Source organism: Eutrigla gurnardus, assembly GCF_963514095.1.
Source record: "Eutrigla gurnardus genome assembly, chromosome: 23".
Taxonomy (NCBI): domain Eukaryota; kingdom Metazoa; phylum Chordata; class Actinopteri; order Perciformes; family Triglidae; genus Eutrigla; species Eutrigla gurnardus.
The window spans coordinates 4,124,623-4,149,670 of record NC_139934.1 but is presented as its reverse complement, the minus strand read 5'-3'; the positions used below and the strand labels follow the sequence as shown (position 1 = coordinate 4,149,670).

At 40.5% G+C, this 25,048-nt stretch overlaps 2 protein-coding genes across 2 annotated transcripts; one reads left to right on the top strand and one right to left on the bottom strand.

Annotated features, from left to right (window-relative positions):
• Positions 1–534: 534 nt before the first annotated feature.
• Positions 535–18,340, top strand: usp12b (ubiquitin specific peptidase 12b). Its single transcript, XM_084003327.1, has 10 exons — positions 535–695; positions 2,148–2,228; positions 2,309–2,392; positions 3,443–3,572; positions 4,041–4,321; positions 4,609–4,685; positions 4,923–5,006; positions 5,790–5,987; positions 6,376–6,454; positions 13,881–18,340. Exons 1-10 carry the CDS (start codon positions 648–650, stop codon positions 13,980–13,982), a joined length of 1,164 nt encoding a protein of 387 aa, XP_083859453.1. The 5' UTR covers positions 535–647; the 3' UTR covers positions 13,983–18,340.
• A 2,417-nt stretch (positions 18,341–20,757) lies between these two features.
• tmem185 (transmembrane protein 185) lies at positions 20,758–24,502 on the bottom strand. Its single transcript, XM_084003331.1, has 7 exons — positions 24,320–24,502; positions 23,189–23,365; positions 22,877–23,084; positions 22,711–22,794; positions 22,453–22,629; positions 21,993–22,116; positions 20,758–21,898 (listed from the first exon to the last, which is right to left on the bottom strand). Exons 1-7 carry the CDS (start codon positions 24,355–24,357, stop codon positions 21,648–21,650), a joined length of 1,059 nt encoding a protein of 352 aa, XP_083859457.1. The 5' UTR covers positions 24,358–24,502; the 3' UTR covers positions 20,758–21,647.
• Positions 24,503–25,048: the final 546 nt, after the last annotated feature.

The following is a 25,048-nucleotide window of genomic DNA, read 5'->3' as shown; positions in this document are numbered from 1 at the left end:
AGTTGAAGCATTCAAAACAACTGAATAAATGACCTTCTTCAACTAAAAGAATACATTTTACTATTGAGATGAGAAGATGTTTTACTTGTATTTATCAGCTTTAGTTACTAGTTACTTTCAAGAGTTAGATTATTAACACAAAATACAAATAAAATAATGAATTATTATATGTTAAGCACTTTACAAAGTAAGTCAAATTAACACCATTTTTATTTAAACATGCAACATTAAACTGATGAACACACAAATGCAACAATAACTATAATTCAATAATATAATATCTATGTTATATACTTTTATTGTTGGTACTTTGATGCTAATACTTTTGTAGTTTTACTAAAATATCTGAATCATTCTTCCCACCACTGCCAACATCAAGTTACGTTGATTCTTAATTAGTTGGAGCATTAGTCACACGATTTTAGCTGAGCGTGAATTAAAAAATATATATTTTTATATTGATATATTATGAGTTGGCGTTTTATTTTGAAACACAAGAGCGGAAGTGGTGTCCCGTCCTCCGTAGCGGCACCAGGGAAGCAGCGGGGGGAGAAGAAGACGAAGAAGAAGGCTCTCCCGGAACTCTGCAGCCGCATCGGCTCTGATCATTTCAACACCGGGGTTCGGTCCAACATGGCGGCTTACGGATGGAAATACTGATGACAGTCCGAAAGATCGCCTCGATTTGTACGATGGTAAGGAGCTGGTGTCGGGCTGTAACCTCGCTGTGTGTGCGTGTGTGTGTGTGTGTGTCCGGCGAGCCCAGGGCAGCTAAAGCTAGCTGGCTCTGTTAGCATGTTTGCTAACATCACGGGGGTTCAACAACACCATAATAATAATAACACTCCGGGTTTTTTCCAGAAAGTTGTAGTTCCGTTGACAGTTAGAGCTCCCCGGCTACACTGACACTTCTGTGTGGAATACAAAACAAATGGTATTAAGCACAAACCAAAGCTTGTTTGACAGTTTATTAGTAGCCAAATGTAGTTTGTTTATACGCGAACGTTGACCAACGGCCGGAAAACGAGCTAGTTTAGCCCGCTAGCCCAACGGTAGCCCTCCGTGGAGGTTGGGACCCGGGGCAAAAGTTGAGAAAGACAGCCTGTGTGTACTTTTTATATATATATATGTGTATATTTTACAGCTGTCTACGCTTAAACGTGTGTACGGTCAGTGGACGTAAACTCGGATGACATTGCTATCTATCGTAATCTGCAACTGGTGGAGAAATTGAGCGTTTCCTGTCATGGGATACACACCCTGGTCGTTTCCTCTGGACGCGTACCGGGCAGATTATTCACTAATTTACCTCGGAGAACCCGCTTTATTCTAATAATAATGATAATTATTAAAAAATAATCCCTCTTTATAGTCTATCACTGTTAGTTCCCAGTTAACAGTGAACGCATCACGCTGTGTATGCCGTTCTAGCACATTTAATGCTTCCAAAGCAGTCTTAATTGTTATTGTAGGATTGAATATTATGCTGTATTGATTGTGCAGAATGTGTTGGAGGTCAGAGGTCAGCTTGTAGATGCTTGCTAACAACAGTGGGAGGACAGCAACCTGTTTGGCGGAGAGGTCAAGGTCAAAAGCCGCTGCTTCTTTTGCTCTCGTGGTCTCCTGAGGCGACATCGCCGCCGTCTTGGGTTATTCCGCAGCGTGGCTAAATCTCAGAGGCAGGCAGGGGAGATTAAAGCCGGAAGATTAACTCCTGACTGTAACTTATCCTGTTTCTGCCCCGCCGTACCTTCGCTGAGCTGACAGACGGTTCGGGCTGTCATGTCTTTTTTTTTTTTTTTTTTAGTCTGCTGCTGCTTGTGTGTCTTTTAAAGTAACTAGACACGCAACATGTAAGCCTTTTCAAGTGTGAAGGCCAGGAATTAACCAGCACCAACGAGACAAATATGAGCTGCCAGTGTGTCTTCCCCACTTTGGCAGTCTACCAGTTGCTGCCCGGAAGGTACTTTGCTTTTTTCAGAAAATCAATTTCACTGGCGAAAAAACCCCATGAAAGTCACTGGTCCGTCTGCACAAACCAGAGCCGGGCAGATGCAGTAGCTCGGCATGGATAATGTAGCGGTCCCTTTTGGATGGATGTTGATGAGAATTGAAAAACAATAGAGTCTATCTGCTTCTTGTTTCAGGGCGCCAATGCCTCTGCCTTGGAAAAGGAGATTGGACCGGAACAGTTTCCCGTTAATGAGCACTACTTCGGATTGGTCAACGTAAGTGTGAAGCGTTCGAAACGCAGGAACACAAAGTTCTTCCTCTCCGTGTCTTTCATCCTGTCTTTTCCCTCCTTTAGTTCGGCAACACCTGCTACTGTAACTCGGTGCTGCAGGCTCTGTACTTCTGCCGGCCGTTCAGGGAGAAGGTGTTGGCGTACAAGGTAAGCCATGAGGGAGACGCCGTAACCATGGCGCCCGGCGGGGCTCGACGGTTGCATACTTACAGAATGTACTCAAACGCATCCAGAGACTACACAATCAGGGAACTTGCATTAAGAGTGTTGCATTGTGGGTTGTTTCTAGTCGCGATGTTGCTTCTTTTCCTCACGTGCGAAAAACTATGTACGGTTTTATAATCGTAACTTTTAGATAATATCTAAAATAGGTATTTTAAATATGTAAAAAAAAAGTCGCAATCATAAAATCTGGCGGTTGTAAACAAAAGCCAACATTTAGCCCGATCATCGTAGTGGAAACTGAAATAAGTGAACTTTAAAAATGGTTAAATATAGCCTTAAAAAATCTATCTGAAATGAAACCCTTTTTAGACATCATCCATCAGCGACTACTCTTCAATAAAATCTTATCATAACTCCTAGACTGTACACTGTTTCCAAAGGCAACACTGAGCCAGAAACACCTCCGTCAACAGTGGACTTATTTAATAAAGGTAGCCTGTGACGGGCGTCGTCGAGGCCACAGAGGAAATATTTCTCACAAGTGGAAGCACTTATAAAGAGTGCTCTGTGAAAATGTGACCGATGTGACAGAATGAAGAATTCACTGCACTTGAAAACACACTGGAACAAGCTGAAGGTGGAATCTACAGCATGTTATGATTAGTATTTCATGTTATATTTATGAGAGCCAAGGCTTCAGGAATCTTATAATATCTTTGGCAAACATCAACAACAAGGGAAGTCTGATAAATGTTCGATCTGTTTTGGAAAAAAAGTATTTTAAACCGGTGTCAGGAAAGAGGAAACGTTTTCCTCGGAGAGAAAGAATCAGTATCTGTTGTTTCCTCACCTGTAAGAGAGACTTCATAGGTCATCAGTTATGGATTTATGATATCACTCAACTATAGATTAGATAAACGAGCCAAGGTGCAGACCGGACGCTCACCTGTACGTCATCAGTCATCAAGTATCTGTTCCTTCCTTCCTTCCTTCCTTCCTTCCTTCCTTCCTTCCTTCCTTCCTTCCTCCCAGGTGCAGCCGCGTCGGAAGGAGTCCCTCCTCACCTGCTTGGCCGACCTGTTCAACAGCATCGCCACGCAGAAGAAGAAGGTCGGGGTCATCCCTCCCAAGAAGTTCATCTCCCGCCTGAGAAAAGAAAACGGTAAACATGGCTACAGTATAATATATATATATATATATATATATTAATATATATTAAGCTCTTTGGTTGTGTGAGAAACCCGAACGCACGACTTCCTGCTTTTCATCGTATGTAATGTTTTTCCTGTATCAGTCCGACACCGGCTGTTTTAGAAATCTGACACGTTCTTTCATCAGCTGAGTCACAGAGTTAACTGACGGGTGAGGGAGGGAGGGAGGGAGGAGGGAGATCTCAGAGGAGTAGTTCATCTCACAGCTGAGGAAATAAAACTGTCTGCCAAATCCTGGAGCGGAAAGCAGACGACGAAGAAAAGATCTTAATTGGCTTGATTTCCCAATCGACACCTGCTGATGATGTTTATTCTCTCTGTTTCTCCTTTTCTCTCCCTCTATACCTCCACACATCTCCGTTTGCTTTCTATTTCTGGATCTGCACACATCTCCGGCGTCCCGCGTCCATCCGTCACAGAGCTGTTTGACAACTACATGCAGCAGGACGCCCACGAATTCCTCAACTACCTCCTCAACACCATCGCAGACCTGCTCCAGGAGGAGAAGAGCCAGGAGCGGCAGCAGAACGGGAAACTGGTGCAGAACGGTGGAGGAGGGACGGGGGGAGGAGGCGAGGGCGGAGGAGGAGGAGGAGGAGGAGGAGAAGGGGAAGGAGGGAAGGAGACGCAGCAGACGTGGGTCCACGAGATCTTTCAAGGAACGCTGACCAACGAGACGCGCTGCCTCAACTGTGAAGCCGTGAGTCGGACACGTTAAGCCCTTCGCCGTGCAAACGCTTAAGGATTAGAGCCATGATTTATTCGCCTTGAACTTTTCAAAAGAAATTAATTTCCTGGTGTTTCATGTTTGCTTCGTCACATCAAGCGTGAGATATGAAGGAGGTGGAGGCGCAGAAGTAATGAGAATGTAACCAGAATTCCTCTGCCCTCTCTGTGCTAAGCTCCTCCCACCAGACGAGCTTCATATGTTTGAGGGAGTGAACTGTTTTAGAGTGAGGTCGTGACCTTGAGTGTCTTCTCCTGCAGGTGAGCAGCAAAGACGAGGACTTCCTGGATCTGTCGGTGGATGTGGAGCAGAACACCTCCATCACGCACTGTCTCAGGTGAGCCGGCGCTCCGATCAGTCCATCCATGTCCGACGCTGTTGATCTGTGTTGGTAAGTGTGTGTGTGTGTGTGTGTGTGTGTGTGTGTGTGTGTGTGTGTGTGTGTGTGTGTGTGTGTGTGTGTGTGTGTGTGTGTGTGTGTGTGTGTGTGTGTGTGTGTGTGTGTGTGTGTGTGTGTGTGTGTGTGTGTGTGTGTGTGTGTGTGTGTGTGTGTGTGTGTGTGTCGTCTCAACAGGGGCTTCAGCAACACAGAGACACTATGCAGTGAATATAAATACTACTGTGAGCAGTGTCGCAGCAAACAGGAAGCCCAGAAAAGGTGCGTGACATCATCGGTTGTTTTGTTTTTTATTTCCTGCCATTTATTTATAATTTTTTTTTTTTTTTTTTCATTGTTTCTTTCTTTTGGTTTTGAATGTTGACAATAACGGCACGTTAAAAAGTCAGTGTTATTTTTCATCTACAGCTAAAAAATTTCTGTTCTGAATTTATGTTTTAAAAATCAATAAATCAAAGTATTTTATTTTTAGGGAAAATGACAAAAAATTAATTGATTCTATTTGTAAACCAAATGTCTTTGTATAATTTTTAAAATTATTTTATATAATAATCATATAAAAAATGAACATTCTTTGGCTCCCTGAACATGAGTTGCGTATCTTGAATGCTTCCTTAAATATTGTTAATATTTCTCATCATCAATATATTGTATTGATAGTCTTTGCAATATATAAATGTGAAATATCATGGCGACATTTGTGTTTTGTAGTTGGTTGGTTTGCACAAATAGCACCTGTTTTTCTACCTGGACGAATGCAGATAAAGTTTTAGCCCCCTGAAATCACATCTGATGTTACCATAGCAACCATTCAGGGCCTTCCTTCCTCATTGGAACGAGGTCATTGTGTGTTTGGAGTCTGGACGTTTCTCCAACTCTTCAGTTTTACATGAAATAAAAAAAGGAAACTGTATTTTTATAAATACCTTACACCGTTTGTTGTTGTTTTTTCGGCGCCTGCTAAACCCTCTGAGGATTTCTGCGACTCCCTGCTGGCGTTTCCCACTTATTGGTGTCTCTGGTGTGTGAACTCTTCTCCGTCAGGATGAGGGTGAAGAAGCTGCCGATGATCCTCGCCCTCCACCTGAAGCGCTTTAAGTACATGGACCAGCTGCACCGCTACACCAAGCTGTCCTACCGCGTCGTCTTCCCCCTGGAGCTCCGCCTCTTCAACACGTCCGGCGACGCCACCAACCCCGACCGGATGTACGACCTGGTGGCCGTCGTCGTGCACTGCGGCAGGTAGGTCCTCCTCTCAACGGCATTATTTCACATCTATGGCTCTTAGAGATGGTAGGAAAACTGTTGAAATTTAAATTCATCTGTTATTAAATGTCTTATAAATCAACTAAGCAGTACCTTTCAAAATAAAGTGCTCCCACACACAGAGGCAAATAAAACCAGACAATAAAAAATAATATTGTAAGATATAAACACTAATAAACAGACATGTTGTAATAACTTTGTGTAGCCACTATTAATACAATATATTTTTAATAAGTTGGTATCTGAATCGAAGTTAAATAAGAATCTATGTTTCCTATGATTCTGTAAATACACATGTAAGTTTTCTGGGAGGAAAGATGACGTGAGCCGGTGTTCATCGTCTGAATGTTGCTCTCCTGTTTAGCGGGCCGAACCGTGGACATTACATCACCATCGTCAAGAGCCACGGCTTCTGGCTGCTGTTTGACGACGACATCGTAGAGGTAACAGTGTTTCATTCATCTCCACCATTACATGTGTTTAACAACAAAAAGTGTTCTCCACTTCAAATGAGTGACAGCTTCTATCTATCTATCTATATCTATAAAACTATATTAAGCCTTCATGCTACTCTCATGCAAAGCAAGTAAAACATTTTTAAAAAGGTTGGAAAGTATAGCTGGTTATTTACTATTAAACTAAAGTTTCAACAGAATTAAGACTACAAGCAAAAAGATTCTAAAACGGACAGAAGCTCAAATAGTTTGGTCCTTTTTGGAATTCAACCTCAACTCTGAACGTTAATATGAAGTATTCCACCTTCTCTTCTACTACTAGTACTACTACTAAGACTTTTATTACTACTAGTTTTACCACTTGTTCCTCTTCTACCTCCTCTTCCACTACTACTACCACATAATCTTCTACTACTAGTACTATTACTAAGACTTTTATTACTACTAGTTTTACTATTTGTTCTTCTTCTACCTCCTCTTCCACTACTACTACTACTACATAATCTTCTACTACTAGTACTACTACTAAGACTTTTATTACTACTACTTTTACCACTTGTTCTTCTTCTACCTCCTCTTCCACTACTACTACCACATAATCTTCTACTAATAGTACTACTACTAAAACTTTTATTACTACTACTTTTACCACTTGTTCTTCTATCTCCTCTTCCACTACCACATAATCTTCTACTACTAGTACTACTACTAAGACTTTTATTACTACTACTTTTACTATTTGTTCTTCTTCTACCTCCTCTTCCACTACTACTACTACTACATAATCTTCTACTACTAGTACTACTACTAAGACTTTTATTACTACTACTTTTACCACTTGTTCTTCTTCTACCTCCTCTTCCACTACTACTACCACATAATCTTCTACTAATAGTACTACTACTAAAACTTTTATTACTACTAGTTTTACCACTTGTTCTTCTACCTCCTCTTCCACTACCACATAATCTTCTACTACTAGTACTACTGCTAAGACTTTTATTACTACTACTTTTACCACTTGTTCTTCTTCTACCTCCTCTTCCACTACCACATAATCTTCTACTACTAGTACTACTACTAAGACTTTTATTACTACTACTTTTACCACTTGTTCTTCTTCTACCTCCTCTTCCACTACCACTTCTACTACATAATCTTCTACTTGTACTACTACTTCTTCTACCACTACTTGCAGTTGGAATACTTCTTTTTCTACTCCTCCTTTTTCTCCTATTACTACTTGTACGTCTTTTACTACTACAACTACTACTATTACCACTGCAAGTACTTCTTCTTCTTCGTCTTCCTCAACTACCACTGCTTCTAATACTGCTACTGCAAGTAACACTACTACTACTTGTACTTCTTCTTCATCATCCTCCTGCTGCTACTACTACTACTGCTGCTCGTACTTCTTCATCTTTCTCAACTACCACCACTACTACAACTACTACTACTGCTAGTACTTCTTCTTCTTCCTCCTCAACCGTCAATACAACTACTACTACTGCTAGTACTTCTTCTTAATCATCCTCCTGCTGCTACTACTACTGCTGCTGCTCGTACTTCTTCATCTTTCTCAACTACCACTGCTACTACTACTGCTAGTACTTCTTCTTCATCTTCTTCTTCCTCAACTACCACTACTCCTACTGCTAGTACTTCTTCTTCTTCTTCTTCATCATCTTCCTCTACTACTACTACCACTGCTACTACTACTGCTAGTACTTCTTCTTCTTCTTCATCATCTTCCTCTACTACTACTACCACTGCTACTACTACTGCTAGTACTTCTTCTTCTTCCTCCTCAACCATCACTACAACTACTACTACTGCTAGTACTTCTTCTTCTTCCTCCTCAACCATCATTACAACTACTACTACTGCTAGTACTTCTTCTTCTTCCTCCTCAACCATCACTACAACTACTACTACTGCTAGTACTTCTTCTTCTTCCTCCTCAACCATCACTACAACTACTACTACTGCTAGTACTTCTTCTTCTTCCTCCTCAACCATCATTACAACTACTACTACTGCTAGTACTTCTTCTTCTTCCTCCTCAACCATCACTACAACTACTACTACTACTGCTAGTACTTCTTCTTCTTCCTCCTCAACCATCATTACAACTACTACTACTGCTAGTACTTCTTCTTCATCTTCTTCTTCTTCCTCAACTACCACTACTACTACAACTACTACTACTGCTAGTACTTCTTCTTCTTCCTCCTCAACCATCACTACAACTACTACTACTACTGCTAGTACTTCTTCTTCTTCCTCCTCAACCATCATTACAACTACTACTACTGCTAGTACTTCTTCTTCTTCCTCCTCAACCATCATTACAACTACTACTACTGCTAGTACTTCTTCTTCATCTTCTTCTTCTTCCTCAACTACCACTACTCCTACAACTTCTACTACTGCTAGTACTTCTTCTTCTTCCTCCTCAACCATCACTACAACTACTACTACTACTGCTAGTACTTCTTCTTCTTCCTCCTCAACCATCACTACAACTACTACTACTGCTAGTACTTCTTCTTCTTCCTCCTCAACCGTCAATACAACTACTACTACTGCTAGTACTTCTTCTTAATCATCCTCCTGCTGCTACTACTACTGCTGCTGCTCGTACTTCTTCATCTTTCTCAACTACCACTGCTACTACTACTGCTAGTACTTCTTCTTCATCTTCTTCTTCCTCAACTACCACTACTCCTACTGCTAGTACTTCTTCTTCTTCTTCTTCTTCATCATCTTCCTCTACTACTACTACCACTGCTACTACTACTGCTAGTACTTCTTCTTCTTCTTCATCATCTTCCTCTACTACTACTACCACTGCTACTACTACTGCTAGTACTTCTTCTTCTTCCTCCTCAACCATCACTACAACTACTACTACTGCTAGTACTTCTTCTTCTTCCTCCTCAACCATCATTACAACTACTACTACTGCTAGTACTTCTTCTTCTTCCTCCTCAACCATCATTACAACTACTACTACTGCTAGTACTTCTTCTTCTTCCTCCTCAACCATCATTACAACTACTACTACTGCTAGTACTTCTTCTTCTTCCTCCTCAACCGTCAATACAACTACTACTACTGCTAGTACTTCTTCTTAATCATCCTCCTGCTGCTACTACTACTGCTGCTGCTCGTACTTCTTCATCTTTCTCAACTACCACTGCTACTACTACTGCTAGTACTTCTTCTTCATCTTCTTCTTCCTCAACTACCACTACTCCTACTGCTAGTACTTCTTCTTCTTCTTCTTCTTCATCATCTTCCTCTACTACTACTACCACTGCTACTACTACTGCTAGTACTTCTTCTTCTTCTTCATCATCTTCCTCTACTACTACTACCACTGCTACTACTACTGCTAGTACTTCTTCTTCTTCTTCATCATCTTCCTCTACTACTACTACCACTGCTACTACTACTGCTAGTACTTCTTCTTCTTCCTCCTCAACCATCACTACAACTACTACTACTGCTAGTACTTCTTCTTCTTCTTCATCATCTTCCTCTACTACTACTACCACTGCTACTACTACTGCTAGTACTTCTTCTTCTTCCTCCTCAACCATCATTACAACTACTACTACTGCTAGTACTTCTTCTTCTTCCTCCTCAACCATCACTACAACTACTACTACTGCTAGTACTTCTTCTTCTTCCTCCTCAACCATCACTACAACTACTACTACTGCTAGTACTTCTTCTTCTTCCTCCTCAACCATCACTACAACTACTACTACTGCTAGTACTTCTTCTTCTTCCTCCTCAACCATCACTACAACTACTACTACTACTGCTAGTACTTCTTCTTCTTCCTCCTCAACCATCATTACAACTACTACTACTGCTAGTACTTCTTCTTCTTCCTCCTCAACCATCATTACAACTACTACTACTACTGCTAGTACTTCTTCTTCTTCCTCCTCAACCATCATTACAACTACTACTACTGCTAGTACTTCTTCTTCTTCCTCCTCAACCATCATTACAACTACTACTACTGCTAGTACTTCTTCTTCTTCCTCCTCAACCATCATTACAACTACTACTACTGCTAGTACTTCTTCTTCTTCCTCCTCAACCATCACTACTACTACTACTACTACTAGTACTTCTTCTTCTTCCTCCTCAACCATCACTACTACTACTACTACTGCTAGTACTTCTTCCTCCTCCTCTTTCGCTGCTAGTCTTCCAAACCTTTTTTTAACTTAATAAAAAGCGACCATCTCAATCTTCCCCTCAAATAAATGGAAGCCGTCGGTTGCCATGACGATGCCGATCCCCACAGCTTCTCTTTCTAAACCCTCTGCTCTCCTGCCCGACGCGCTGACGGGAGGAAAACACATCCGCCCGCATGGAAATCTGACAGCCGTCTAGCACACGTTTCTGTCTCCCCGCTCAGCTCAGCTGTCGCTCTTCAGTCGACCACATCAGCTGGAGCCGAGTCAGCGCTCGGTTTATTTTTCTTTCTGGCGAGGGTCGACCGCCTGCAACGCCGCACATGTGCAAACACCGTTTTCCCCGTTGTATAATAGTCGCAGCGCTGTGCAACAAATCTCCCACCACTCTGGGAATGAGATGCACGAAGGAAAACACCATGGTTTTATTTTACACGTCTGCATATTTCAGAATATTTTCCTTTATAAATACGGAGAGTTTATCTGAAAGTAGTTCATAATTCTGTGCTGATTCAAGGGTAATTCTTTGGAAAGAATGCATTGAAATTCTAGTAAATATTCATATGAAGCGTTTTAGTAGTTCACTACAGCATTAATGATAAACTTTACTTTCTTATTCCACATAAATTAAGAGCTGTAGTTGGAGATAAGTATCCTAAGGAGTGTTTGTTATATTTCTGATATTCCAGGAGGTTTCACCATTAGATTCAAGAAAATACCAGTGATTTTACACTACAAATCATCTTTATTTGACTCTTTTCTTAAGACGTTTTAATGCCTGCTGTGCTGTTTCAGGAGGAAAAAATCAATTAGCAGACTCCTTACAATGGATCCAGTAGTTCTTTTTCTTTTTTTTCTTTTTTCAAAATATCTGAAAACTGCATTACATCACAATGATGGTGTCACTTTGACAGAAATCACTAAAGACTGGCTGCAAGTCAAGCATGTTAATGAGTAATTAATGGTAACCGATGAAAAATGTATTCAGATCATTATCTGTAAAAGTGGAAAGGGAGTTGGAATAAATAGGTTAAAACGTGCCAAGTCACTGGTGTGGTCCATTAAGCACTTCTATAAAAGACCCCAGACTTGTTCATATTAAACTATGATCCAAATATGGATCCTATAAAGCAGATAGAAATGGTTTATTTTAGGAGAAGCTCTGCTGTGTGATTATCAAGGAAACTGTACCCACGTTTCTTCATCACCAGTGTTTTTCCACTATGATGGGAAGGAGGCCCAACATCTGGTCCAGATCCAGTTCTGGAAAGTTCCGCTGAGTCTTCAGAGTGGAAACACAAATTTATCATGTTAATTCAGGTTTTGATCGGGTGGTGGTAGGAGGGGAATCTGAGGGGCCTCAGTGGGTGTATGGTGGTCTGGTTGGTAAAGCTAAGAGTCCAGGGGTCCGTATCCAGGCAAAGCTCGTCTCTAGGGGTCAAGGGGCAGAGGAAAAGGGTGCACCGGCTGCTGCCCGACATGTGGATAAGTGAAAAACGATTTTTTTTAAATGATGAATGATGAATTAATTTAAATTTTTCTGTTTTATATTTACATATCTTAAGAAAATCATCATACTAATACAGACATCCTGTGAATCCAATATACTAATGATTGTGGATTTGTTTTACTAGATAAAAGCAGTCAATAAGGGTCTGGCTAAAGTCTGGGATTAGGGTTACGGTTAGGGTTAGTGGGTTAGGCTTGGAGTTGGGGTTCGCTAATTCAGGATATGATTTCTTTGCCCCAGCCTATTCATCTAGTGGTGGCAGAAGTAAAAAAAATCCAAATTAAAAAAATTAATTAAAAATTAAATCGTAATTAATTCAGGCTAAGGCCTAGGATTAGGATTAGGGTTAGGGTTAGTGGGTTAGGCTTGGAGTTGGGGTTTGTTAAATCAGGATATGATTTCTTTGCCCCGGCCTATTTATCTGGTAGTGTTAGAAGTAAAAACAATTATATATATATATTTAATTAAATAAATATAAAATAATAATGAATAAATAAATGAATAAATTAAATACATTATAAAATATATTTTATTTTTCAGTTTTATATTTAAAGGGTTGGAGTTGGGGTTTGTCAATTCAGGATATGATTTCTTTTCACAAGCCTATTTATCTGGTGGTGCTAGAAGTGATTTTTTTTTTTTAATGTTTTTAATTAAATAAAAAAAAAATAGAGAAAATCATCAGAATAATACAAAAATCCTGTGAATCCAATATTGCCAACGAGTGCGGATTTGTTGCTTCGTCGTCTGGCTTTCTTTATTTCTTACATTTATATTTTATATTCTTTTTCTGTTCTCCTTTTTTGGGGCGGGGGTGTCTTCGGGGAATCGGTAGCTGCTAGACTACTTTCTGCAGCTGTAGCCACGTCTCTTTGGAGATTTGGTGAATGAAAACCAAAAGCCTCTGATAAACGGTTACACAACACAGTTCAGCAGCACAGCTGTGAACCCAAGGGAGGGATTTCATGTTGTGTGAACAAAGACCTCCTCATAGACTTCATCTTTATATATATGTGTTTAAGGTTCACCAAGGTTGTGGAAAGATTGTGGGTTTTGAGAGACGTTGTGTGACTTAAGAACAACATGCCTCTCTGATAGGTTAAACTCAGTGGAGCGCGGACGCTGAAAGATCTACGTATGGCTTTCAAACAAAAATATAACCGTCTTGATTTATAGAAATAACAGCTGGTCCGTCCATGAATGTCGTCTCTAACAGTCGATGGGAAAAACAAAATATGAAAAGGATGCAGACTTGTGTTTAAACCTGATACATGATACATCGCAGATCAAGATTAAATAAAACAATTGGTTGGTTGCGCTGAATTTTCAATAATTCGGAATAATCGTAAATATCTTAAGGAGTGACTCAAAAAAGATGTGTAGCTCATGGCAGACGGTAACTATGGTTACGGTAATCACCGTAGAGGAGGGAAAAAAGAGCCTGATTTTTTACGTTTTTAAGCATATTTTGAAGATTATCGGGATAATGTCATGAATCGCAATTTCGCAAATCGTAAACTTTCATGGAAAAATGGAATGCTAATATTATACATATAAACTAATCTAGGAGAGTTCTCGGAAGAAAGAAACCCAAAGTGTGTCTTTTGAAATGTCTTCCTGTTATGCTAAGCTAAGCTAATCATCACTCGTTTTCAACAACAATGTTCATCTTCTTTTCTCGTAGAAAATTGATGCGCAGGCGATCGAGGAATTCTACGGTCTGACGTCGGACATTTCCAAGAACTCTGAGTCGGGATACATCCTGTTCTACCAGTCCAGAGACTGAACCGGGGGGGGGCGGGGTCAAACTCCCCGAAAGACTGTCACTCTACAGGAGGGGGGAGGGGCTTATGGCTGCCACAGGCTCCGCCCAGTCCGCTCACACAAGTATCCAGGCTTTCTTCCCTGCAGGCGGAGCTTCGCACTGGAGAGCCACTCAGACCGCTTCGAAGGCGTGCAGGTTACGGCCGTCAAACCCTCCGAGCTCACATTTAAAAAAAGCACCTTTTAAAAAGAAACAAATGAAAGCCTTCACCCCTCGGCCGGGAGGAGTCAACGCCGATCCAAGAGGCCGACGGCGGCGGTGCACGGCGCTCCGATTCTGGAGGTCAAAAGCCGTCGATGCAGATTGGTGAGACGAGGGATTGTAACAGCCTCGTCGTCACGGTAACCACGTCATCACAGTCTGCTTTAACGTTTTTTTTTCCCTCTGTGTGTGTGTGTGTGTATAATATATCATGCTAAATTAGCTTTACGCTAACACACAGATACTCAGCGTCCCCCCCCCCCACCACTTAAAGATCCCTCTGGAGACGGAAACTAACATGTGACGTTGAAACGTCCCATCTGTCCTAACGAACTACCTTCTAGTGATGGAAACGCGTTGCTGGTTTGCAGTGTTTGTACCATGAAGTGGTGCTAATAACGTACGGCATGGTGTTAACGGCAGAGCGTGGAATGAAAACCAGCCACCAAGGAGATCCGACAGAGAGGCTCATTGTTTTTAGTTTACTTTTACAAACTAGTGAACTGTCAGTTTCTGGAGACACGACTTACTTCACACTCGACTCTTCCTCGAGTCCTCAGCGATACACATTCCCACCTAAAAATACTACTAATAGACTATATATTATACATCTATTATCATTTAGATATTAAACATATTGAATCTATATGACTGAGGAAGAATTACGGCCTATGAGCAACTGTGGAATGTTTATAATATTCTAAATAAATCTATATATATGGAACTGGGACCCAAAAACCGTCAATTTTGCATACCGTTACACCTGATCTAAGCAGAACATTTGGGGAGTAGTGATGTAATTAGTGTTAAATATTTGTTTGTGTTTTGCGTATTAATTAATACACACAAACTTACTCGTTATCGGCAAAACGCCCTCCGAGTGTGAAGTAGATCAGATGAGCAGTTCTCCAGATATATTTAGATATACACAAAAAAAATTTGTAAACTTTATTTAGTTTTTCTCAAAATTAAAAACAAAACAAAACCCAAGAACAATGAGCCGTACGGATAACCCAACATCGATCGGAGGAAGTGGCTGGTTAAGTTTTAGTTTGAACGTTACGTTTCGTGCCATTTTAGGGGGCGTTTTCGTTGCCATGGCGACTAGAGCGGCCGGCGTTTCAACGTTGAATGACGTAAGCTAATTATTTTTTAAAGTGGGCTTTTCGAGGTTTCATGGTCTCCTTCTTCAGTTTGCTTTGAAAGAGATGTTTTACCATGATTTTATTTTGATTTTTTTTAATGCCAGATATGCACATTTGTACCATTTTCAAAGGGACACACGTTGATACAAAATATGTTTTACTTCCTTGAAGTCAGTTCTGACATCCGACTCTCTCACTACTCACAGGTTGAATGTTTTTGTACGATCTCGTCCTTTTTTCACTTTTGTTCGTTGTCGACCTCAGACGTTCGAATGGAATACTTTGCAACGTAACGAGTAAGTTAAGACTAAACTACCATCTTGTAAAATACTCAAGTAGCTTCAGTACCAGAAAATGACTGGAGTAAATGTACTCCGTTACTTTAACCACTCTGAATACTATTAAAAATACACATTGTATTTTGGATCTGCTCCCTTTCAGAAGTAATTTAATAGTTGAAACAGTTAATAATCACAATATTAGGTTTAAAAGGACATTATCATTATATAAACACAGTATTTTGGACTTCCAATGTTAGAAAATGGTAAATAAAAACATTACATTTACATTCTCTGACTGAACGGAATGTTCTCAAATTTCTCAACGTCCAATGATAAATAAAATAAGAGATAAAATGTGGAATCCAACTGAGATACAGGAGCCATTTAAAGCCTTTACTCTGGAACTTGAGCCTTTTAACAGGCAACCACCTCGTTTTTCACCTCCGTTTTAACGCACAAATAAACCAAATGTAGGTTTTGTTTTTTCCTCACAGTATGTTTTAACGCCACCCGGCCGGACTGTCCCGGACTAACAATCAAGCCCTCTTTGCAACAGAGCTGCAGCAGATGGAAAGAATGGAAACCTGCTTCTCTGCAGCCTTTTAAAGGTGTTTATGTTCCCCGGTAGTTGAGTGGCCCGGGCGGCGGGTCAAGTATTATCTGAATGTTAAAATGCACACTAAAGTTAAATAAAAAAATGGCTGCTGCTGCTTGACCTCTAATAACCCCACCTGGAGTCGGGCACATCTTATAATCTGAAGTTGCTAAAGACAAGCACTTTTATCAACAAAAACTTTATTCTAAAACTATTAATTTCCTTTTGGAGTCTTTTATTTTGATGGAGGCCAGGTTCTCAGTTTATATCCAAACTCATAATCTGTCCTTTTTTCATTTAGTTAAAATCCGTCTGCAATCGCCCCAAATCAGAGGCTGCAACGCCGGATTTGTTGTGAACGCAGCCTTTATCACATGTTAAATCTCCCATCTGGCTTTGGGAGCAACTTCGGACAACGTGTCCGGAGCATCATTTCCTGTTCAACGCGGCGTTTTCAGGGTCGAGCCACTTCATTTCCATCACTTTTATTTTGTATTTATTGTTTTGAAAGCCAGTAGTTTACGGGTTAAATCCAGACACCAATAGAAACGGTGGACGGTTACTTTCATACATACCAAATGATGTGTTCATATTTTGCGTGTTTTTAAAGATTTTTTTTTTTTAATTACTCATTCTATAAGTGAACAAAAACAAGCACAAATGCATTATTTGGAGCTGGTTCTGATTCTGGTCTTTGAATGAAAATGCAGTTTTAATGGAAATCGGTGCTCAGACCAAACATCAGAAACCTACAAAGCTTTTTTTTAATTTAAGTATAAATATTATAATGAATGTTTGTTTAATTCTTTTTCTTAGATGTTTCACTTGTTTTTTATATATTTCACTAATTTCTTCTCGTCTACCGTTCTTTGTGTAGGCAGCTCTGGCTTTTTGAAGATTTATTTTTGGTTTTGAGATGTTGATGTGTACATAAATACAGATGTTATTATTGGAAATTAAATAATCGCTTGCTTAAAATAATCGGCAGACCTAGATCTAAAAAAATGTTTGTGGAAGTTATCTCTTGAAAAACACTTTTATTCTGGTAATTAATCAAAAAAGTAACAAGCCCCGCCCATCTGGCATCCCAGGCGGCGTTAATCAAACAGCCCCAAATTAATTACCTCCTATGTAATCTTTTACGCTACAGTTCAGAAAAAAGACTACTGTGCAGAAAGTAACCGACCAAAAAAGTGTCCTGTGTATCACTGATAAGGGAAAAGTCAACTTTAAAGTACGTGGACGATTTATTTTAAATTCTTAACATTGATAAATATCCTGTATCCGTATGGATAAATAACCTACTTTGCTTCTCAAATTTTGTTTTAATTAGCAGATAAGGTGAAATTGTTTGATCTGTCTTGTATACAAGACTGAATTTAAGCTCAAATTATTACAATATCTTGTCAAATAAAATATGAAAACGTCCAGTAAGCTTTCCGTACTTGGAGTTGATTTTTCCTTTAAAGGTTTACGTTGTTCTGTCTTCTGAAATGTCCCTTCAGGGCTTCGGTCCCCCCCCCCCCCCTACTTTTCAGACTCACCAAGAATGTAAATGTTTTGAGCTCAGTATGTGACGGGTGGAACATGACTGAATTTGTCATCAGCACTCTGATATTGTACATTGCAACTGACTTGTGTGCAAAGTGGCAGCAGAAACAAAACGCAAAAAAAACGAATTATTTGTGAAAACTTTTAAGAACCATAAGTTTGTCTTTCCATCAATTTATAAAATATTCTGTTATGGAGTTCATGTTCAGCTCTTTGGTTCAGGCTTAAGTAGCTAAAATAAAAATCAAGGTTTCTGAAAGCTCGGCTCAGACACAGAAGTGTTTTCTCCTTTTAATGTGGCCGTGAAACTGCACAGAGTCTGAGGCTTTTCACTTCCTCCTCCGGTCTGAAGGCAAAGAATCGAATCCCTCTGTGTGGGTTGTGATGATTCTTCTTCTTCTGCTGCTGCTGCTGCTGCACATACCGCTGCCTGAAGTTCATTCTGAATACATGTAAATGCAGTGAAGTTTGGGAAATGACGTCTGGTTCTGAGGGTGTCCAAACTGTTTGAAATAAAACACAAACTGGTTTTTAAGATGGAACATCTCAACCGTCTGATGTGTTTTCAATGCGAGTGTTCTCTTTGTTGCACATTTAGGATTGCTATTTAGTTTAAGGTCATAGTAAAGTATGTCAAAAAAACGGAGGAAAAAGTCATTGTATAGTTTGTCAAAATAAAGGCAGTATGGTTTCTTGAAAATTCACAAAAAAAGGCACCCGACAAAATTGATAAAATATTCAAAAAAAATATTACAAAGTCACGAAAATCCTTCATATCGTGAGTCAAGCATAGTCTGAGTGTAGGAAATCCAAAACAACCATAATATGCCATATTTACATTTTTCAGGGAAAAATTTGTAAAAAAAAGTCATACTATAGCATGTCGAAAATTCATGAATAAGTCAATCAAGATAAATTCGTAAAAAATATTAAAAAGTCATAAAAATCGCTCGTATCGCTTGTCGCGCCAAATCTTAGTGTAGTGAGTCCAAAACAGGCATAATAAGCCATGGTCAAATTTTTTGGGAAAAAAAAAAGTCATACTATAGCATGTCGAAAAAAAAGTGAAAAATCGACAAAATTCATAAAATGTTGTAAAAATGATTTAAAAGTCATAACATATGCTTGTATATCGCATGGCAATCAAAGTCTGAGTGTAGTGAGTCCAAAACAGGCATAAAAAGGCTTAGTCATATTTTCTTTTTTAAAGTCATATTATAGCATGTCGAAAATTCACGAAAAAGTCAGTCAAAATAAATTCATAAAAAATATTAAAATGTCATAAAAGTGGCTCATATCGCTTGTTGCGCCAAGTCTGAGTGTAGGGAGTCCAAAACAGGCATAAAAAGCCATGGTCAAATTTTAAGAGAGAAAAAAAGTCATACTATAGCATGTCGAAAAAAAAGTGAAAAATCGTCAAAATTCATAAAATGTTGTAAAAATGATTTAAAAGTCGTAACATATGCTTGTATATCGCGTGTCAGTCAATGCCTGAGTGTAGTGAGTCCAAATAAGTCATGAAAAGGATAAGTCATATTTCCTTAAAAAAAGGTCATACTATAGCATGTCGAAAATTCATGAATAAGTCAATCAAGATAAATTCGTAAAATATATTAAAAAGTCATAAAAATCGCTCGTATCGCTTGTCGCGCCAAGTCTGAGTGTAGGGAGTCCAAAACAGGCATAAAAAGCCATGGTCAAATTTTTCAAAGAAAAAAAAAAAGTCATACTATAGCATGTCGAAAAAAAAGTGAAAAATCGTCAAAATTCATAAAATGTTGTAAAAATGATTTAAAAGTCGTAACATATGCTTGTATATCGCATGGCAATCAAAGTCTGAGTGTAGTGAGTCCAAAACAGGCATAAAAAGGCTCCATCAAGGCTTGCAGGTGGTCTAGTGGTTAGAGTGCATGCCATATACCCATGTAAACATATATGCAGACGACACTGGTTTGAATCGCAGCTGGAGTTTCTTTGCTGAATGTCACGTCCCCCTCTCTCTCCCATGTTTCCTCTCTGCCAGAGAGAGCCAGAGAACCCGGAGAGAACATGCAAACTCCCCAGTATAGTATAGCAAAACATTTACCAAAAAAAAGGCACCCGACAAAATTCATGAAGTATTTTTTTAAATATTAAAGTCACAAAAATCCTTTGTATCGTGGGTCAAGCATAATCTGAGTGTAGGGAGTTCAAAACAACCATAAAATGCCATATTTAAATTTTTCGGGAAAAAATTGGAAAAAAAAGTCATAGTATTTCATATGTCGAAAAAAATCATGAAAAAAGTAAAAGTATAGTTTATCTTGGGGAAAAAAGTCATATTATTTGTCAAAGAGAAAGTCACAGTATAGTATGTCATGAAAAGTTACATACAAATGACTTAACTTAAATGTTTATATTAATGTAACAAAATGACATGTCGTTGAGGGGTAGTTTTTTTTTTTGTTTAATTCTAAAATAAATATATAGACAAAACAATGTAGATATTTGTAGTTACTGTGATTCCAGAAAAAAACAGGTTGCTATACTTGCAGCATCAAGGGAGAGTGTACGTAAATCACAACAATTTACCAGGAACAAAGAACATCGTAGTAAAATAAAAGTCAGCGTGCTGTATGCTCCAGCAGTCAGGTTGTCCAAAAACATTAAATCAATAGCTCTTGAGGAATTTGATATATTGAGTAAGATGGCAATGTACTTTCTACACATTCGATTTTTTAAAAATGTATTTGCATTCTTTTTATTGTTTGAGACGGGTAACGTTGACTGTGTGAAGAAGGCAAAGCTAGTACATTTTCTACGGTATGCTGTCAGAATAATGAATCACATTAAAATGATGCACAGAAGAGCTCGATGGGAGGTTCAGGACTTCAGCCACGTTGTTTATGGAAAGCAGGAAAAGCCAAAGGAGAATCTGATTTTGTCTGGATTCCACATGTTGACGTTAAATTCATATAGAAGTGTTTCTTTTCTTCCTCTCACCTTTAACCCTGCCGTCTCAACTCTGGTCCCTAACTTGAGAAATTCTGTTATTTACAACAACAAAAAAGAAGGAATACAAAAAAACTGACAGGATTCATCTTGGAACAGATCAACAAAAGTGCCATTTCAATTGTTCGTGTTTTGTTTAGGTTCAAATTTGTTCAGGTCCGCCTTAAAACAATATTAGCATGGTGTATTCTCTGTAATCCCTCCTGGTCTCATAGCGACCCTGTGGAGATCCACAACCGTTCTGCTGTGCAGAAATGCATTAAAACGTTTGGCCGAAGGTAACGTGAAGCTTTAGCAGCGTTACATTTTAATGCATTTTACACATAAAAACATGACGGTTGCAAGAGATCACTCTTCAGGCAGCATGAACAGGAGGAATATTACCAGACTGCAGCATACAAACACCGTACCAAGACGATCCTCTCTTTAACCTCACCTCCCTGGTTTTCTCCGAGTGCGTGGTCAAACAGGAAGTCTCTCCAATGGTCCCCACCGAGGCAAGACAGGCGCCACCTTTGCTTTAGGTATGAGGCGTGTCTGAATGTACTGCTGTTACAGAGTCAAGCGTCCACAGATCCAGAGCATCGGTTTAACGGTCAGTGTCCGTCTTCAGAATGGATAAAAGTGGGAGTCAGCAACACAGTGAAAAAACAAAGAAGTCCTTTCTTTTGGTTCCAGGATATAAATCCTCGACAGAGATGGCACTCTTCAGGACAGCCGATATGAGGGTTCTGGATCCAGCACCGTATTGGCTCTAATGCGTCACTCTAGACTTCAGGCAGGGGGATCAAGTCCTTGAGGAAAAACCGAACAGTGTCCTCCGTTGTTGCAGCTTGACTTTAATACAGCAGCGGCCCTTTAGTTAGTCGGGCATGTCGATGCAGAGTTTAGGAGGCGGGACAAAGTACTTCCCGGGGCTCTGTGTGATCACCACGCCGGTCTTCTTGTGGAACATGGGGGCGATCTTCGGCGGCGGCTCGGGGACGGGCAGGTCCTCGGCCGCCTCGGGGTCCTCGCTGCGCTGGAGGTCGTACGACACGTTTCCATACTCCCGCAGGAAGGGGAGGAGCTCCAGCAGGAAGTGGCAGAAGTCCTTACGGATGCCAAACCACCCTGTAGAACGATCAGGAGAGAGAGGGGGGGGTCAAAGGTTACCACGGTATTTTCACAACTTCTGAAATTGATCCAGTAATGAGTGAATACTCACAGTGGTTGCCTCCCTTCTGGCCGAAGGTGGTGGCCATGAGTGTGAGCAGGGAGAGCCAGAGAGGCACGAACACGCACACGTAGCTCAGACTGTTGTGGCCGTCCAGCTTGTGCACCAGAAGGATCTGAAGAGGAACATCAATGTTACAAGTCCCCAAAATATACTGGACCATTACATCTATAAAGTTCATAAATATATATACTTATATATACATATTTGTACCGGCAATTTGGTTCGGCTTTTAAAAAGGACTATACCTATATTTGGCCAGTAGAGGGCGAGGCAGTCTAATTTTATTGTAAAACAAGTTTTATACTTTAGATCCAATTCATAATTTTGTTTAGTGAGATAAACACTAAAATTGTGATCATCAAATAAGTGTGTGATATCCGTTAAAGTAAATAAAAAGGTGTCATTAATAAGAACGCTGACGATGAGGCTGCAAAAGGAGGTAACTCACCTCAAAGGTGAGGAGGGGCACAACAATGGTCATCCAGCTGATCGCCATGGTGATGTGAGTCCGCCGTTGCTCGGCGATGATGTCGATGGAGCGGAGGAAGAGGACGGACCAGATGATGTAGTAGAGGACCACAAGGCACAGGAAGGACATCAGGATCCACAGTGGGACGCACACCACCTGCAGCACACACCAGGTATTAATATCTATATATATATATATATATATATTTATATATTATAATGATTCTGAGTATCTCACCAGCCACGGCCAGTTGATGATCCTGTCCAGCCTCAGAGCGATGAAGATGAACTGGAGGATGTTCACCGAGCACAACACCTCCAGCTGAGGAAGAGCAAAGACAAGAGTTCAGCGCCGTTCTCGTTGTCGACGAGTCGGCGCGTCGCCAAGCGTTGGTCAGACGTACCTCGAGGGAGCGGTCGTGTCTGAAGCCCCAGACGCAGGCTGCCACGGAGACGGGCGACACGAAGAACAGCGGCATGAAGACGAGGAGCCAGAAGTAGTTTCCTCTCGCCACGCGGTCGCACACCAACACCTCGAACATCAGCAGCAGCACGTGGAGCCCCACCGCGATCAGCATGGCTTTGAACTCCACGCACGTCTCTCCTTCGGCCCTGAGAGGACACAGGAAGCCAGAAACATCGGGAAGTTCAGTCTGGGATTCAAGCAAATCGCACACAATCATGCAAAATACACACAAAAGATGTATTACGTCTACCTGTACTGGGGGTTGTGAGCCCAGACTCCGGTGCCCACCGAGGCCCCGATGATGACCAACAGCTTCCACAGCCATATCGGGGTGAACACGGCCCAGTAGCTCCACTGGATGACTCCATCCAGCCTCAAGGACAGCAGCACGGAGAAGAACAGCAGACAGGAGTAGATCAGGAACTTACTGCAGGAAGGGACGGAGAAAACACGCTTTAACCGAGGACACCAATGTCAAAGAGAAGACCACCAATGCTTTATGGGGTTGTGACAGTTACAGGCATCAGAAGAGCACTCGCATTGAGTCAAAGATTTTTGAGACAATTCACAGAAGTTGAAAGATTTATTTTTCTAATTTTTCATAATTGTATGATTTATTTCATGTCATGTAATACAAGGACATACGTAGTATAGGACCTAAGTATTTTGGATTATTTAAAAAGGTGAAAATAACATACATGGAGGGGAACAACAGGCTGGTTTGACCTTAAACCAGGTCTCCCAGTTCAGCTTTCTAATAAAATCATATTAATGTGAAGAGTTGGACCTAATTCAAAGCACTGGACCCATTTCTCCAATATGTTTTATTGGCTTTAACACCACAATACTGCTGGCTACTACTCAGTGTCCGTGCATTGTTTTTAATTGTGATATATTGTGTTATAAATATGAACTTTTACTGCTCTAAATGTATTTAAGGACGTATTTCGTCGTAGCTCCTCAGGGCCCGTATAGCTCATTCAGACAAAACTGTGTGCTAACCATCCAAAAAAATGGTTTATAATTACCAGCATGCTTATAGAATACATACATGAGTAATATTATAAAGCTGCATTTAATTTAATCTAGTAAATACAGATGGTTTTATCCTAGAAACCCTCCCAACGGTCGTTTGAGCTAGCAGGTTAGCTAGGCCTCGCCTTGTTAGCACCGATACGTTCCGTAATTCGTTAAAAAAATATAGTTTAAAATAATCTGACCCAACATTGGGGGGGGGGAAATATATTTATATGATTCCCTCATGTGTGAAAGGCGCGTCTTCGGCGTGTCTTAACGTAACGACGCCCAGTCAAGTGACGCTACCGAGCTACAGGGGGGGTTAGCTCGAGTGCTAGCTTTGTTAGCATAGCCGTAGAAGTACCTGGGGTTGAAGTCCTGAAAGAGTCCTCTTAGATTCATGGTGTAACGAGGCAACACGGTCCCGGTGTGTCGTGAGATAAATCACCGTCTGACTCGGATGCTACACATGATAACTTCGGCGGTGGGAGCGCTGTTCGGCTCGGTGTCATCACAGCTCTGTCGCTGGTGATTTGTTTTGAGTTGTTCCTTTTCGGAAATCACGTGACGTCTTCTGGCGGTTGACAAATTGGGCGCATCACTGCCACCTAGCGGTAGGAGGTTTGGGCGCGGTTGGTATTTACAGTAATCTCTTCTGATGATAAAATCAGATGAGAATTTCGAGAAAATTCAAACATGTTGGGGGGGGGGGGGGGGGGGGGGGACTCACCCAGTGATGTCAGGGTTGCCAGGGATAATGAACCCATTGTTCTGGAGCAGGAAATGACTGGATGGGATGCCCCCTCATTCCCCAACTGGTTTGGAGAGTGAAAGTGTTTCAGAATGAGTAAAAAAACTCAACTCAAAATGACTAAATGTAGTCATGTGAATACATGAAGTCATCACATGGTAAAGCCCCCTTTTTTTGTATACTCATATACTTTTAATTTGTCTTAAGTGATTATTAAGTACGATTTAATTGAAAGATGATTTCATCGAGACATATCGTTGTTTTGATGAACTGTGTTCACTGAGAATATGAGATGGATTGTAGAGAAAAGCAATCAGGGCGTCAGATAAGACATTTTCACCT

What these genes read in the sequence shown, in the direction of transcription:
- usp12b (XM_084003327.1), top strand. Translation starts at nt 648, where the DNA reads ATGGAAATACTGATGACAGTCCGAAAGATCGCCTCGATTTGTACGATG. An exon ending in TCGCCTCGATTTGTACGATG is followed by an intron (nt 696 to 2,147) that starts GTAAGGAGCTGG and finishes TTCTTGTTTCAG; the next exon opens with GGCGCCAATGCCTCTGCCTT. An exon ending in CCGCCTGAGAAAAGAAAACG is followed by an intron (nt 3,573 to 4,040) that starts GTAAACATGGCT and finishes CATCCGTCACAG; the next exon opens with AGCTGTTTGACAACTACATG.
- tmem185 (XM_084003331.1), bottom strand. Translation starts at nt 24,357, where the DNA reads ATGAATCTAAGAGGACTCTTTCAGGACTTCAACCCCAG. An exon ending in TCATCAACTGGCCGTGGCTG is followed by an intron (nt 22,630 to 22,710) that starts GTGAGATACTCA and finishes TGTGTGCTGCAG; the next exon opens with GTGGTGTGCGTCCCACTGTG. An exon ending in CCAGAAGGGAGGCAACCACT is followed by an intron (nt 21,899 to 21,992) that starts GTGAGTATTCAC and finishes ATCGTTCTACAG; the next exon opens with GGTGGTTTGGCATCCGTAAG.